The sequence below is a fragment of the Pipistrellus hanaki genome (assembly GCF_964339955.1).
Source record: "Pipistrellus hanaki genome assembly, chromosome: 5".
NCBI classification, from domain to species: Eukaryota; Metazoa; Chordata; class Mammalia; order Chiroptera; family Vespertilionidae; genus Pipistrellus; species Pipistrellus hanaki.
This window is the reverse complement of record NC_140507.1, coordinates 38,573,456-38,589,623: the sequence shown is the minus strand read 5'-3', so window position 1 is coordinate 38,589,623 and position 16,168 is coordinate 38,573,456. Positions and strand designations below refer to the sequence as shown.

General features: G+C 39.5%; 2 protein-coding genes across 2 annotated transcripts in view; both read left to right on the top strand.

The window, feature by feature from the left end:
- The window catches only part of LOC311623000 (histone-lysine N-methyltransferase SETMAR-like), a 337,010-nt gene that overhangs the window by 239,835 nt on the left and 81,007 nt on the right, over positions 1 to 16,168 (top strand). The window lies entirely within an intron of this gene.
- On the top strand, positions 389 to 14,844 carry PGRMC2 (progesterone receptor membrane component 2). Its single transcript, XM_084884613.1, has 3 exons — positions 389 to 834; positions 11,745 to 11,900; positions 13,569 to 14,844. Exons 1-3 carry the CDS (start codon positions 417 to 419, stop codon positions 13,664 to 13,666), a joined length of 672 nt encoding a protein of 223 aa, XP_084740739.1. The 5' UTR covers positions 389 to 416; the 3' UTR covers positions 13,667 to 14,844.

The window sequence follows — 16,168 nt, the reverse complement described above, 5'->3', positions numbered from 1 at the left end:
GGCGCACGCGCACAAAGGGAACTGGGCGGGGCGTCCCCTCTCGGAGGGCGAGCGGAGGAATGGGAAGCGCGTGGCGCTCCGGCACCTGCGCACGCAACGCGGCCTCGCCCCGCCCACGCGCGCGCGCGGCCCGCGCTACCTATGTGCTCCTGTCCGGCCCCGCCTCCTCTACTTCAGAGAGTCGGGAAGTGTGGGGCGAGGTGGGCGGGGCGTTGCACGCGAGCGCGGCCAGCAAAAAAAGGGGCGGGGAAGGAAGATCCTTTGACAACGTTACCCCGTCAACAGCCAATCGGGAGCCGGAGTTGCCCCGCCCCTTGCCCCACGTTATTGGCTGGGAGGCCGGGTGGGCGGGGCGTACCGGGGTTGGGGGAGGGCAAGGGGGCGGGGACTGAGGAGGCAGGCGCTGGCGGGCAGTGATGGCGGCGGGTGATGGGGACGTGAAGCTAGGCACCCTGGGGAGTGGCAGAGAGAGCGGCAGCGAAGGCGGCAGCGGGAGCCCGAGCGGCGCGGGAGTGGCGGCAGAAGGGGGCGGCTGGGCGGCAGCGGCGTTGGCGCTGCTGACGGGGGGCGGGGAGATGCTGCTGAACGTGGCTCTGGTGGCGCTGGTGCTGCTGGGGGCCTACCGGCTGTGGGTGCGCTGGGGGCGGCGGGGTCTGGGCGCCGGGGCCGGGGCGGGCGAGGAGAGCCCCGCAGCCGCTCTGCCGCGCATGAAGAAGCGCGACTTCAGCTTGGAGCAGCTGCGCCAGTTCGACGGGTCCCGCACCCCGCGCATCCTGCTCGCGGTCAATGGGAAAGTCTTCGATGTGACCAAAGGCAGCAAGTTCTACGGCCCCGGTAAGGAGGAGCTGGAAGGGCAGGGGAGGACCCTCCTCTGACCCTCAGGCGCTACCCGCTTTTGATGGGGAGGCCCCCCGGGCGCCGGGTGAGCTGGCCCAGCCCGGACCCAGCCTCCTCCGAGCCTGGACCTCCGCGCCTTCGCCGCCGCACCTGGGACGGCCCGCCCCGCGCACACCCCCGGCCGCGGGCACCGCCAGCTTGTCCCCTCAAGTCGGGGGCCCAGGATTGCCCCCCAGGAAGCAGCTCTCAGCTTTCATCGTGTAATCCCATCTCTTTTCTACTCGCCGCCTTTTCTTGGGCTGAATTTTTTTTCAAAACCCTCTTGATTGTCGCCAATCACGCCTGACCCCTCAAAGCTTTGCGGAGCTCTGACTCCTGGGATGGGTGAGGGCAGCAGGCAGGGGCGATTTCTAAAGGGCCTGAAATTCTAGGCCCTGAAGTTCACAGCTTTTCTCTCTCTCTCTACTCTCTTTGCGACTGATCTCCCTTTCCCCACTACTACTCTCCATAAGGCCACGTTTTAGTACACGTAGCTCCAAGTCCCAGCCCCGTAGTCTGTGAAATCTGGGCATATCAGCAACACCTCAGACTTTTTAAAAACAAACAAATAGTTTTTGTATGGAGATGCTCTCCAAGATTAACAATGTACTATGTGGGATGAGGGCAGACCAGAATGAAGATCTTAAGTTAAGACTAGCAAGGGTATTCGCCCAGAGTTTTGGGGGTGGAGCTCAAACACCCAGCAGGCATGTCAGTCTGATATGTTCTTTCTCTCTCTCTCTCTCTCTCTCTCTCTCCCTCTCTCTCTCTCTCTCTCTCTCTCTCTCTCTCTCTCTCTCTCTCTCTCTCTCTTTCTCTCTTTCTCTCCCTCTCTCCTCTTCCCCTCTCTCCCTCTCTCCCTTCTCTTTTTCTTTCTCTTTTTTGTAGCACGAAAGCAAGTATTCAAATACACGTTGATAATGACTTAATGTGTTTTCACAGAGGAGAAAAAAAAAAACACGTTAAAAAGCTATAAATTCATTATCCCTCATGCACCAGTTCTGCAAGTTGAACTTTGCTTTCAGAGAACCGTGTGTGTGGGATAGTTGGTGTAGAAACCCTTCTTTTACTATGTGGTTATAGCTTACACTTAAGATTATGCCAGTAAGCTTCAGTTGGATCCTGCTAGTGTACCATGAAATTGAGCAACATTGTACTTCCTGGCTGTGTAGTAATTAATTCTAAACTTCATAAAAAGTGACAATAAAAGTGTAGTAATGAAATTAGAGACCTAGTGAGTTCAAAAAGAGTACGTCAAGCCTTGAAGTCAAGGAGGTTGGCAAGTCTTAAAAACTAATTGGTTTCCTATTTGACTCAGTCTGTTGGTGCATGAGATTTATTGACACCTGCTAATATATACTTATGCTTTCAGTGCTTTGTGGCTGGAAAAGAAGTGTTTTGGTGTGTAGTTTGTTAATTAGAATAGAGATAAGAAATGGAAGATTTTATGTATCAAACTATTTCTTAGTTGCTTGGATTTTTGTGTATATGTCTACATTCAGCCATACTAAGTCCCAGATAACTTGACAAGTATTTGCTTTTACTTATATAAATAAGAAAAACAGCTGAAATGGTTAGTACTTTTTGTTATTTACTTAAGAGCATGTGAGACAAGAAAATAGGGCCAAAGTACAGTATTTGGATGCACAGACCAAATTAGTCCTTTTTTTTTTTAAGTCAAGATTTACACCGTATTTGTATCTAAAGTTTTTCCCCCATTGATATTAAAATGTGAGTTCAGTGCTTAGAAATTGTGTTCAGGTTTACACTTATAATATGGAGCTTACCAAACTAAAAGATCTGCCTTTGTAGCCCTTGTCTAAATTGACAGTGAAGCAACCAAAGTTTTAATGCAAATAAGCATATTTGTCCTCACACATTATGCCTTGCCACCATCTGAAAATAGCTAAGAGGGACAGGCATAGACACAGTTTGGCAGCCTCCAGCGGCAAATGTTCTGCAACAGAAATTAAAAATTAAGATAAGAGTCATAGGTGTAATGTAGATAGCCTTCCTGTGGCTTGAGCAGTGAGGGGACTCCTCAGATAACAGCCTAGAAAGTCAGCTTTATGTTAGCTTTCACCAATTCCCAGCTTAAGAATTATAGACAATTATTTTATTCTAGGTATTTATTTATCAACAACATAATAAAGACATTAGGAATATTTTTATTATTAAAAGGAACCTTAAAGAGCTGGCTCATCTTATGGGTTTGGAATATGTAAAAGATATAGCACTTTGCAAAAATTTTGTAGCCAAATTTCTATATATCATATATAAGTTCTGTTTTGGTTTAAGTTTTTATTTTCATCCTCAAATCAATTAAGCAGTTTTGTAGCTGAATAATTCAGAAGCAGTAATCCTTATCTGAGAATCTTAATAGCTTAAAAGAATGAACTAAGGGTGCCAGAAAGCCTAGTTTTTATGCCATACCTAGGCAATACCTACTTCCATTTTATAATAATGGTTTTAGAGTTAAAGAATATTTTCTTTTTTCTATGTTGAGGATACATTTTTGGTCATTTTTATTTTATTTATTTATTTTTTAAATATATTTTTATTGATTTTATACAGAGAGGAAAGGAGAGAGATAGAGAGCTAGAAACATTGATGGGAGAGAGTCATCGATCAGCTGCCTCTTGCACACCCCCTACTGGGGATATGCCCGCAACCAAGGTACGTGCCCTTGACCGGAATCGAACCCGGGACCCTTCAGTCCCCAAGCCGACGCTCTATCCATTGAGCCAAACTGGTCTCGGCCATTTTTAAAGTTCAGATTCTTTTAAAAAAATAAAATAAATAGTGACAATTTAGTGGATCACTCATGTTGGCAAACAGGTGGCATTAACTATATTTGTCAATATTAAATTTAGTAACAGTTCAAGCACTTGGCCAGCATGTGAAGAAAGTGGTCATGTGAGAAAATGAAATGTGGGAGGAGAAAGAAAACCAGATTTATTAAGCACCTACTATATCGGATCCATTAATTTGTCATCTGCACAATGTCTCAGAGAGGTTAGTAGGTGTTCCTGTCCTTCAGGAGTCTGAGGTTTCAGTATTTTGGGTAAATTTGCTAGGCTCACACAGACATGGCATTGAAATACAGACATATTTCACCACCAAGGCTATCTACACTATTTCAGGTAAACTGGTTTTGGGGATAAACTTGTTGAGAATCTATCTTACTGCTGTTTTTTTATACCCTCTCCTAGTTGCCATAAGCATTTAAAGCCTCAAAGAAACACACTTTCATGGCTTTCCATTGTACTGTCCAATATGATAGCCACAAGCCACATGTTGCTCTTAAAAATTAATTAGATTAAATGTAATTTTGAATTGAGTTCCTCTCACTAGCCACATTTCAGGTGCTCAGTAGCCACAGGGCTATTATTGAACAGTGAAATCTATAGGGTATTTCCATCTCTGAAGATATTCTCATTTTACCATTGTGAAAATAAACTCCAAGAAGTTTTGCCCACATATTTAGTAAATGGCAAAGCTAGAGATCAAATCCAGTGAACTGGCTTCACAAGCCATCCTCTCCCATTGTATCACAACATAATTTCACAGGTTTCCAGAGTCAATAGATTAGGAAGATTCAAACAGATAGTATAATTTTAAATGATTTAATATTACTGCAATGGAACTCTACTAAAAACAATGCTTTTATTTAGCATGGCAAGAGATTTTACAATTTACCTTTCTAATTGTTTATCCCACATTTCTGAAATGTAGGTATATTGCTTCTCCCTTGTTCTACGTAGGGTATTTTGATATATACCAACTCTGTATTTTCTTCAACTTAACTTTTAAATTACATTGGGGGGGGAAATAAGTCATTCATAAGAAGTACCGGATGAGATGTCTAATATTTGGGAGTTGGAGAAAGGAACACATGTGCCTTTTAAGTGGTTTTTGTGTTGTTGTTTTTTTAGCTTTATCTTCAACATGTTTACTTATAGTTTACAAAACTGCAATAGAAGCAAAAGTTATAACATACAGACCAGCCCAACCTGCCCTACTCCATCATGGATGTGTTAATTGACACCACCAGCTCACATCCCAGCTTCTTGCTTTGAAGCCAACTGGGTCTGTTTTAGGACTTAAAGTCCATTCACATCCATTATCTACCTGTAAAATAAAAGGATCAGCTTAGTTTTCTGATGGATTTTAATAATCTTCTCAAATGTATACATACTAGTTTTTTCTACAGTGCCTGCTAGATTGGCACCCTGAGTTCAACATTTGAGGGGATTGTATTTATGTTAAATACTATCCTATCTAATAAAGAGGGAATATGCTAATTGACCATCACTCCATCACAAAGGTGGATGCACCCAGAGCTGAAGCCAAGTTCCCATAAGGAACCTTAATGAGCAATCAGCAGGGACCTGAGACTGCACCCTCCCCTACCCTCATGGGGCTTGACAGGGGAACTCAGGCCACACCCCCAGCCCCAGTGCTAGGGCAGGGGACCCGAGGCTACATCCCCTGCCTGGAGGGGCTTGACAAGGATGAGACTGTCCAGGTCTGGATCTAGCCCAATGGGGGCAGGGGTCGGCCAGATTTGGGTCTCATGCAGTTTTGAGGCACATGTGGGTGGGTGGGGACTTGACTCTCTGACAGGGGAAAGGTTTTCATATACATTTTACCAATTTTCTTTTATCTCTGACACTTCTATTATAGAGAAAGGGCGAATAGCAATATTAAACTATTTCCTCTAATTATTCTTCTTTTAATTAGAGGAAATAATTGACTGACAATTCTCAAAGGGGGGGGGGGGGGAGTATGGGGGGTGCAGGAAGAGACTGGCCAAAAATTGTACACCTATGAATGAGGACAGTGTTGGGGTGGGGGGTAAGGGCAGAGGGTGAGGTGGGAACTGGGTGGAGGGGAGCTATGAGAAGAAAAAGAGAGGAACAAGTGTAATAATCTGAACAATAAAGATTTATTTAAAAAGAAAACATATAAAAAATAATAATAATGTACATGAATTTCATGCACCAGGCCACTAGTCTACATAATAAAAGAGTAACATGCTAATTGACCACACCTTAGTGACACCCACCAGCCAACCAGGGATGAGTATGCAAATTAACCCAACAAAGATGTCAGGTTAATTTGCATATGCAGGCGGGGGGGGGGCACTTGTGCCGTTGCCATGGCGATGACGCAGGCATTCCGCATCACCCCAGCCACTCAGGGGCTCTGGGTCCCTGGACTGTGTATAGATAAAAAGGCGTCTCTGGCCAGAGCAAAGGCCCATTCTTGCACAAATCTTTATTCGTGCATGGGGCCACTAGTTGCAAAGTATAAAAAGATAGCTTAAAGCATGTATGAGGGCAGAAGATGCTATTAGAGCTGGAAGAGTCAATTTAGCAACATCTGGAGGTAGTCATTCACATTCTTTTAGTAATTCTTTCAATCCATGACATAGCCCACTCCATCCTCCACCCCATGCCCATGACCGACATCATTAAATAATTGCTGTACTCTTAGAACCTGCATCCTGTCTCAAGATTTTAAATATAGGATTTCAGCTCCATTTTTAAATATTAAGAAGGAGTTGCCTGTACATTACAGTCCTACCTACTTACTAGTTCTCAGATTTGATTTCAGCCTTTATTTGATTGGTATTACCTCATCACTGTTTCTTTTTCCATTCTTTTACTTTCAGTCAACCTGTGTTATGTTTTATTTTTCACTTACAAATAACCAATAGCTGGATTTTTTTTTTCCACTGAATCTGTTATCAACATAATATCTCTTTTTTTAACACTATGTCTCTTAATAGCTTAGTTTAATCATTATTTGTGTAGTTGTTACTAGTTACTTAGATTTATTTTTGCCATTTTATTTACTTATTTCTCTTTGTCATACTTTTATTTGCCTCTTTTATGTGAATTAGGAAAAATAAACCTCTCTCTTTAAGACACTTAACTGGCATTTGACAGAATATTTCTTAATAAATATACAAAATTACATGTATACAGCCAAAACCGGTTTGGCTCAGTGGATAGAGCATCAGCCTGTGGACTGAAAGGTCCCAGGTTCGATTCCGGTCAAGGGCATGTACCGTGGTTGTGGGCACATCCCCAGTAGGGGGTATGCAGGAGGCAGCTGATTGATATTTCTAACTCTCTATCCCTATCCCTTCCTTTTTGTAAAAAATCAATAAAATATATATTTAAAAAAAAAAAAACATTACATGTATACAAATGAAGTTGTGTAGTATAAAAGCATATGCCATGCCCTGGTGTCAAAGCTCTAACTCTGATCTCTCCCCAAGCCTATTTTATTTTTTAAAAAACTGATTTCAGTGGAAGGGAAAGGAGAGAGAGAGAGAGAGAGAGAGGGGGAGGGAGGGAGGGAGGGAGGGAGGGAGGGAGGGAGGGAGGGAGGGAGGGAGAGAGAGAGAGAAAGAGAGAGAGAGAAACATCAAGGATGAGAGAGAATCTGATTGGCTGCCTTCTCCATGCCCTACACTGGGGATCGACAACTCGGGCCATGTGCCTTGACTGGGAATCGAACAGTGACCTGGTTCATATGTCAGTGCTCAACCACTGAGCCATGTTGGTCTGGCTCAGTGTTACTGATATTAGACTCTTAGTTCCACTGTATTTTTTTAAACTTCACCCCCACATTGTTTAAATTATTATTGCCTTTTATCTATAGTCAATGTAGTTATTTTCTTTATTCACTGCTGTCTATTGCATCTTATTTCTTTAGGGTTCAGTTTTCATTTTAATGGAGTACATCCTATAGTTATGTCATTGCTAGAAAAAGAAAACATTCTGTTTCTATCTTCCCTCACTCTGGAATGATAGTATAATTGTATATATTGTACCTAAAATCTTAAGTGGTGTTATGCCACTGTCTTCTGCTTCTCTTTTAGTCTACTTTTGGTTTGTTTTTCATTCCTTTAATATGTCTTTTCCCTTTGGTTGTATAGCAGGTCCTCAAATAACTATTTTGTTCAACTTTATTTTGTTATAACGTTGATGAGAAAAAACTTGTTTTTGAAGTTTGTGTATTCTTCCCATGGATTTTCTCTAGCGACTCTGGTTTCTTCTTACATCCCAAAGATGTGCATGTTAGATGAATTGGTGTGTCTTCATTGTGCTGGTCTGAGTGAATGTGGGTGTGAGCAGTCCTGTGATGAATGGGGGACATGTCTTTTCAACACTTGGGTTGAAAAGAATTCTCTTGTTTTATTCATCTTTCTTAAATTACATATAGCTCACATTTATTTCAGTGTTTAATATTACAAGTGGTTTGAGTCTTTATTTAGAATTTTGGTGATGTTTTCCTGACCAGAAATATGTCATAGGAACTTAACTCTTGCTTATGTCAGTTAACTTGTGATAAAATTGGTTTTGTTGTACATCATTTCACTTAGAGTCACAGTTTCCAAGAACCTATGGATGACATTGAGAACTTGCTATAGTTGAGACTTTTTCCCCTTTGTGTGTTTTTTTTTAAAATTGATTTTAGAGAGTCGGTAAGGGGAGAAAGAAAGAAACATTATTTTGTTGCTCCAGTTATGTATTTATTCATTGGTTGATTCTTGTGTTTTGCCCTGAGGTGGGAGGGACAGAGGGGGAGTATCAAGCCCACAATCTTGGCATAACTGGACAGGGCTCTAAGCTACTGAGCTACAACGCCTCCTGTTTTGGAGTTCTCTTTCACTAGGATTTGAACAGGCAGGAATTTATTTATTTCGGACTCTACTAAAAATCTGAAGATGTGTACCTTTCATTTGTTTTAGAAAATGTGAACCCATTTTTTTCAATTATTGCTTCTCCCATTCTCCTTAGTCCTTCCTCTGGAGCTCAGATACACATTATCTTTTCATTCTTTCCATCATGTCAGTTAATCTTTCCTTTTGACCTATCTCAATTTCTTAATAATGATAAGCAAACATACTATTATTCTTTAAACTGCTACTATTATTCTTGGGATGCCAGTTCTCACATCTGTTAAAGGTACTCACTCCTCCATGGTGTTTCTTTATGTAGTTTATAATTTTCATTGCAAATTTTCCTTCAGCAATCAGTATGTTTTTGTATCTTGGGATATTTTCTGTGATGTTCCTTGAGCCCTGGGTTGTAGAAATTTTAACTGTAGAGTAACAGTGCTACTTTTAAATATTATTTAAAAGAACCACTTTTAGGTACATATAGTAAACTTTTCAGACAATGAGTTTCTTACATTCTTTATGGTGCAGTGGTTTCTATCATCCAAAGTAATGTTTAGATTTTTGTCTATTTAAAAATTTGAATTATCTAAAAGGTACAAATGCTTTTTCTGACTCATAACCTTTAATTTCCTAAATATTTCCAATATGAATGTGGATATAATCATTATTCTGCTAATTTAAAAATCAAGGAATTTCCAGTTTTTTCTACTTGTTTACTTCTCATTAGAAAATACTTTATACAGTTAACTGGATGGGAGCTCTCTTACCATTCTGTTGTTTAGTTAAGCCAGTAATTCTGGTTTTAAAATTATTTTCTCTAAATTACCTCTGTTAGCTGAAACCGGTTTGGCTCAGTGTATAGAGCGTCGGCCTGCGGACTGAAGGGTCTCAAGTTCAATTCCAGTCATGGGCATGTACCTTGGTTGCGGGCACATCCCCAGTAGGGGGTATGCAGGAGGCAGCTGATTGATGTTTCTCTCTCATAGATGTTTCTAACTCTGTCCCTCTCCCTTCTTCTCTGTAAAAAAATCAATAAAATGTATATATTTTTAAAAATACATTACCTCTGTCATGTATGGATAACTTTCAGTCTCAGGAAATAACATATTTTGGAAATATTATTTATTAGTACGTAATTCTTAAAACAACATTTTAAATGAAAAAGTCTGCAACCTAACATAAAGAGAGAAAACTCTTGAAAGATTATTTTTTAAATAAATTTTTCAATAGCCAGACCTTACCAATTAAATGAAGTAAAGATTTCTCCTCTATTCCCCAGAAATATTGCCACTGTTAAGTGTTTGGTCTGTATTCTTCCTGGTGTTTTCCATGCATATGTAGTTTAAAGTGTGCATACATATATCGATATATTCTTTAATTCAGAGTGAATCATAATCCTATATAATAAAAGCAAATCGACTGAACAGCAGAATGACTGGTGGAATGACCGGTTGCTATGACATGCACTGACCACCAGGGGCAGACACTCATCGCAGGAGCTGCCCGCAGGCCCCAGGCCAGCCAAGGTGGGTGTCAGCAGGGGGGCCCCTAATTGCCCCACCGGTTGCCCCGTAGAGGGAGGTGACTGGCTGCGGGGGGCAGGGCCAGAGAGCAGATGGCACCAGGCTGACCAACACGGGTGCCAGGGGGTGCCTCCTGATTGCCCTGCTGGTCGCCTCTCAGATTAGTTCTGATCACCGACCAGGCCTAGGAACCCTACCCATGCACAAATTTCATGCATTGGGCCTCTAGTCCTATATAGTAACAGGCTAATATGCTAATTTGATCGAACAGCAGAATAACTTCTGGATGAAGCCAGGGCTGTGAAGGCCAAGGCAGCCAGGGCTGCAAAGGCAAACCCCTTGCACGAATTTCATGCATCAGGCCTCGTGTGTGTGTGTGTGTGTGTGTGTGTGTGTGTGTGTGTGTGTGTTTACATATGTCTACATGTTTTTCTGAATTGCATTTTTCAGTTAATATATCAGACTTCTATGTCTGTACATATAGTTACCTCATTCTCTTTGGTAGGTGTATACTATTGTACATTAAGTTAACATATTAATATTTATTTAACCAATTTCTTGATATAGAAAATTAGGTTGTTTCAGTTATATTAGTATATGTTTTAAATAACAAGCCTCTTTTTTTAATCTATACTTACAGTAGGTGTAGACTGCTTACCATAAGTGAATCTGTTTAAAGGGTCAAAAGCTAATTTCTCCTTATTTGAAATTGCAACTAATTCATTTGGAAGAAATGTATCATGTTCCTACTTCATGCCAGGCACTGTGCTAGGCATTGAGGATACAGAGATGAGTAAGATAGTTTTTGCTCTCAAAGACAAACTTTGGGAATGGCTCACTTCAACAGCATATAAATCATGCCATTCCTCCTTAAAGAGGGTGGTTCCTAATTCCTTGGACAAAATGTTAATTATTATGTGTCAATCAGAAGAACTGTTCTTTATAAAGCCACTGTTTTCCAAAAGTCATGGTAAATGAAAACCATTATTTTCTTTAATAACATTTCATAGTTTATATAGGTAATTATGAGTATATTATGGTAATTGGGTGGTATTTATTTTGAAAACGGGTCGTATTTCTGATCAGGCCATTTATTTAGCAAAGAATTGTTGAACATCACACATGGACTGGGCACTGAAGTAGTCAGTGAGGATGCAAAGATGATTCAATCTCTGTCCTCAGACTTTCAACCTATACTGGGTAGGGGGGAAAATGTTTTAGATTCACAATTACTTGAGTCTTAACATAATTCTTACCAGTGGATGTTCTGTCAATTATTTTTAGATGCCACAATTAATAACAATCAGTAAAGCATCATTTGGAAGCCAACTAGCTTCCAAACCTAATTGTTGAAATAATCTATTCTCCCCCTAGCACAGCACTGTCTTCCATCATTGAATACAAGTTTTGGGGTATATGAAATAATTGAAATTTAAGGTTTCCATTTTCAATGAAAGACTTTACTTTAGTCAACAGGCAGATTCCAAGAAATTTCCTCTCATCCTATCTAGTACCTGTGCATGTTTTGAAGTTAAGGCTGTTACCAAATATGAGTCATTATTAAGTTTCTTTTATTTGGCTTTTTCCTTTGAGACGCTTTAAAATATTGTTAGGCTATCTAAATATAATTTCTTTTTCCCCCACAGCGGGTCCATATGGAATATTTGCTGGTAGGGACGCCTCCAGAGGACTGGCGACATTTTGCCTAGATAAAGATGCACTTAAAGATGAATATGATGATCTATCAGATTTGAATGCTGTACAAATGGAAAGTGTCCGAGAATGGGAAATGCAGTTTAAAGGTACCTTCATTTCTTGGGGTTCTTTGGAAATACTCAATCTTTGGCCAAAGAAAGTGAATGCTATTTCACATTCTTTAGGAGCCCAAGGATCCCATATGTTTTCATCACTATCATTATTTGATAGAGCAAATGATTGTAAAATATGATTTATAAAATCTATATTTAAACATTGACTTGTTACAAACTATAAGTCTAACAAAAATTGTAATACCTTGAGTGGTATAAGGCTTGTTTATTAAGGCATAGTTTTAAAAAATATATAGGCTTATGTTTAAAACTGAGCTGGTTACTAATATTATAATTATTTATTCTAATTGATTATCTTACCATCCAGCTATATGGGGAAAATCTCATTTCTCCTTATACCCTCACGACATCAATTACTACCACCTATGTGACACTTTGGATCTATGTGACCTTTGGATCCTTTGGAACAGTTCTTCTAGCTTCTTGGCACTTGTACTAGTTCTACTGCATAAAGCAGTCCTATCTTATCCTCTTGGTTTGTGAGTTAATTCAATTAACATAGGTTCAAATTTCTAACCAAGAAATTACTGACTGTGTATCACCTTGGACATAGCAATGTTCTACATGAAATACCTGTTAACATAAAAACAAGTAATGTAGCCCTACCAGTTTTGCTCAGTGGGTAGAGCATCGACCTGTGGACCGAAGGGTCCCAGGTTCAATTCCAGTCAAGGACATGTAGTACATCAGGTTCCTACTGGGCCTAGGCCCAGATCAGGGCAAGTGCAGGAGGCAACCAATTGATGTGTTTCCCTCACATCGGTGTTTCTGTCTTTCCCTTAAAAAAAAAAATACGAAACCGGTTTGGCTCAATAGATAGAGCCTCCGCCTGCGGACTGAAGGGTCCCAGGTTCAATTCCAGTCAAGGGCATGTACATTGGTTGCAGGCATATCCCGGGTAAGAGATGTGCAGGAGGCAGCTGGTTGATGTCTCTCTCTAATCGATGTTTCTAGCTCTCTCTCTCTCTCTCTCTCCCTTCCTCTCTGTAAAAAATCAATAAAATATATATATTTTTTAAATAAATAAAAATATCAAAGGAAAAATATCCTCGGGTGAGAATTCAAAAAACAAGTAATGTAACAGATCTAAGAGGAGAATTTAATAGAAAAAAGAATAGTACATTTTTATTTCATCTCAGTTCTATATAAACCCTGATATACCTATAGATTTTAAATAACTTGAAAATTCCCTCATTGCCAACTTGTTTCTTTATATTTTGGGCTATTAAGATTTAAAGAACTATTCTAAGACCCATAGTACACAAAAGAGTTAGACCAGATTAAGACTACATATCTCTCTCCAGGCCTAACCCAAGAGCCTGGATAAGTAACTCCAAGATCAGTTCTGAACATACATAATATATTTTTTAAACTCTCTTAAGTGATTCTGATACAGTGTACTTGATTGTGAAGTGGTAGTATGGAGCACTCTCCTGCAAAGCACAAGTCCCAAGGTTCATAAATTCCCTAATTCTGTTTTCTTTTATTCAAGCCTTACATGAGTACAAAGACCAGCCAAGGTGAGCAGTAGGAAAATGTAGCTTATTCTATATCATTCCAGAAGAGGCAAGTGCCTTCTGTGCTGTACAATGGAATAGTGAAACATTTTATTGCTACTGATTTTCTTTTGATGTCTTTCAGAAAAATATGATTATGTAGGCAGACTGCTAAAACCAGGAGAAGAACCATCAGAATATACAGATGAAGAAGATACCAAGGATCACAATAAACAGGACTGAACTTTGTAAACAACTAAAGTCAGGGGCCTTCTTACTCCCTTTCACAGAATGTCCAGCGTCTTTGGGTTTGGTTCACCTGCTGCAAAAAACATTCAACAGATTGTGTACAAGCTAAATGAATCTCACTATGAAGTTTTGGAAACTAGACATTATTTATGCTGCCAAACTCATTTGTTACAGTTGTTTGTAATGTCTGGTTGGGGCTTCATCATCCTGAAAAGAAGACAGGAATTATTTTTTATAGAGCAAGAAAGTTACAAGGTTGCTTTTCTTATTTTTAAAAAAATCAAAGACAACCAGATATGTATTTGCTACTTAAGTATACAAATCTCAAAAACAGCAAGGGACTCCTATTTCCTTTGCTGTGCTTTTGTTTTGGTATTGAGAGAGGGAGGAGACCTGGGCAGGAGAAGGCGGGGTGCATATCAATTTGAGTCGTTAAGACCAGCAGTCTCCAACCTTTTGGACTTGGCAAACCACTGGTTGGCGACTGCTGATTTAGGCTACTGAAACATGCAAATGTGAATTCCCAAACTTTTATTTTTGGGTTTTGTCAGGGAAAAGGGAAAAAACAAACAAAACTTCATTCTAAGAAATCTTTGCATATTAGGAGACAGGATTTCAAGTGGATTTAAGTTAAAGAACTCGAACAGTAAGATCATTTGAAACTAGTTTTCATCCCTTCCCTTCACCTAGATCAAATCAATATTACTTGTGCCTTATTTCACTTACATAGACTTGAATTATTTTTAGGGAAAGCCCCTATGTGAATTCAGAAGTCACTACAAGCAGCATTGAGACCGAAGTTGGAATCTTCTGTTGACCGCAAAACCTTGTCATTCTGTATATATAGAATGTAAAAGGAATATTCAGTGTTACTGCCATATATGTTAATATACACAAACTTAATTAGCATTTTAATGGCCAAATGCATTCCCCCATGCTTTTTTCAAAAAAAGAAAAGAAAAGAAAAGAAAACCAAATCAACAACTCTATCCCCCAACAGCTCCCTAATTTTAGGACTCTGACCCTCATAGCTCACTAGTGTGAGTCCATGGGGCTGTAGTATGGATGTTGTATGGGTGTGTCTTAATGTGTGAGAGCGCCTTGGGAGGGACTCTGCAGATATGTAAATACCAGTACTGTTTTAATAAAGCATGTAAAATAAACCAAAATAAGCTTGAGTTGGACTTTATATACTAACTAAGCCAGTGCATAATGTGGTAGTCAAGATTGTGCATTTGATTCAAGATGAGGAAAAGTCTTGGAAATGAAAAAGCAAAGACTGGTTAACCAAGTTGTACACATTGTACCACATTCACTATAACTTTAGGAAGAAATTCCACTTTGTGGAACACTCTCAAGAAATCTGAGATTATTCAGGTAAGAATTGATTTGATATATAAAAAAATGTACATATTCTTACTTTATATTTTGATGCCAACTAATACTAGAAGTAACAGCACTCCAGGTGGTTGTTATTGGACACAAAACAATGAGGGTATTATAGCAATAGGTATTATAACAATAGGTATTAAATGCTTCTCTTGTTAGTTTGAAAAAGCTCTTATATGTCAGATATGTGATTTCATCATGACTATTTGGTTCTTGGTTAGGGATAAATTACACCAAAAAAGACAAATTTCATAAGTCGTGAGTTAAAGAAAAGTCTTCTATTGCATTATGAGTATGATAAATGCTCTCAAGTCATCAAAGAAAGGGGAACTTTAATTGCAATAATAAGCGAACGTATGTAAAATACAGCAGGTCCTCGAATAACATTGTTTTCATTATGAGGTTGAGGAGATGCTGTAGAAACTTAAGTGTTGTTTATATCAATTAGCCTATGGTAAAACTGGTTTCATTATATGTCATTTAAAGTTGCAGAACCTATCAATGATGTTAAGTGAGGGTTTAATGTACTACATTCTATCATATTTAGTCTTGGAATGTTTTGTAGAAAATGATGGACTTCAGCCAAATCTTAGCTGAAGACTGGTTGTAAAGATGAAGAATGCTAGTAAATGCTTTGTGTGTTTTTATGTAAAATATTTTCTAAACAGATTTGTTAAAGTATTTGTCTTCTGTATTAATATATAATATGAATATATATATGAATACACATATTCATATATATGTGAATCATTTGAGCCTAAAGTTCAGAAATATACACTTGTGAATACAGAAACACTAAATATTCATGCAGTGGAAATTATATAGTATGTTAAGAAAAATGAGTAATTTTGTGTTTTGGACTCAAAATAAACCATGTTCTACAGACAATTCCTCATTTTCAGTTGAGTGTTTCTCATTTTCAGGCAGTGTGTTGAGCAGGTGTTCAATATGGGGAAAGGAGCTGTGATGGTATTGGTACTGTTGTTTTCCCCTTAGCCACTATTTCCCTAACTTGCCTGATTATTAGAACAACTTGGGATGCTAAAAATACAAAACCTTGGATTCCAATCCAAACCTACACCCACTGGGCTAGAATCGAAAGAGAAC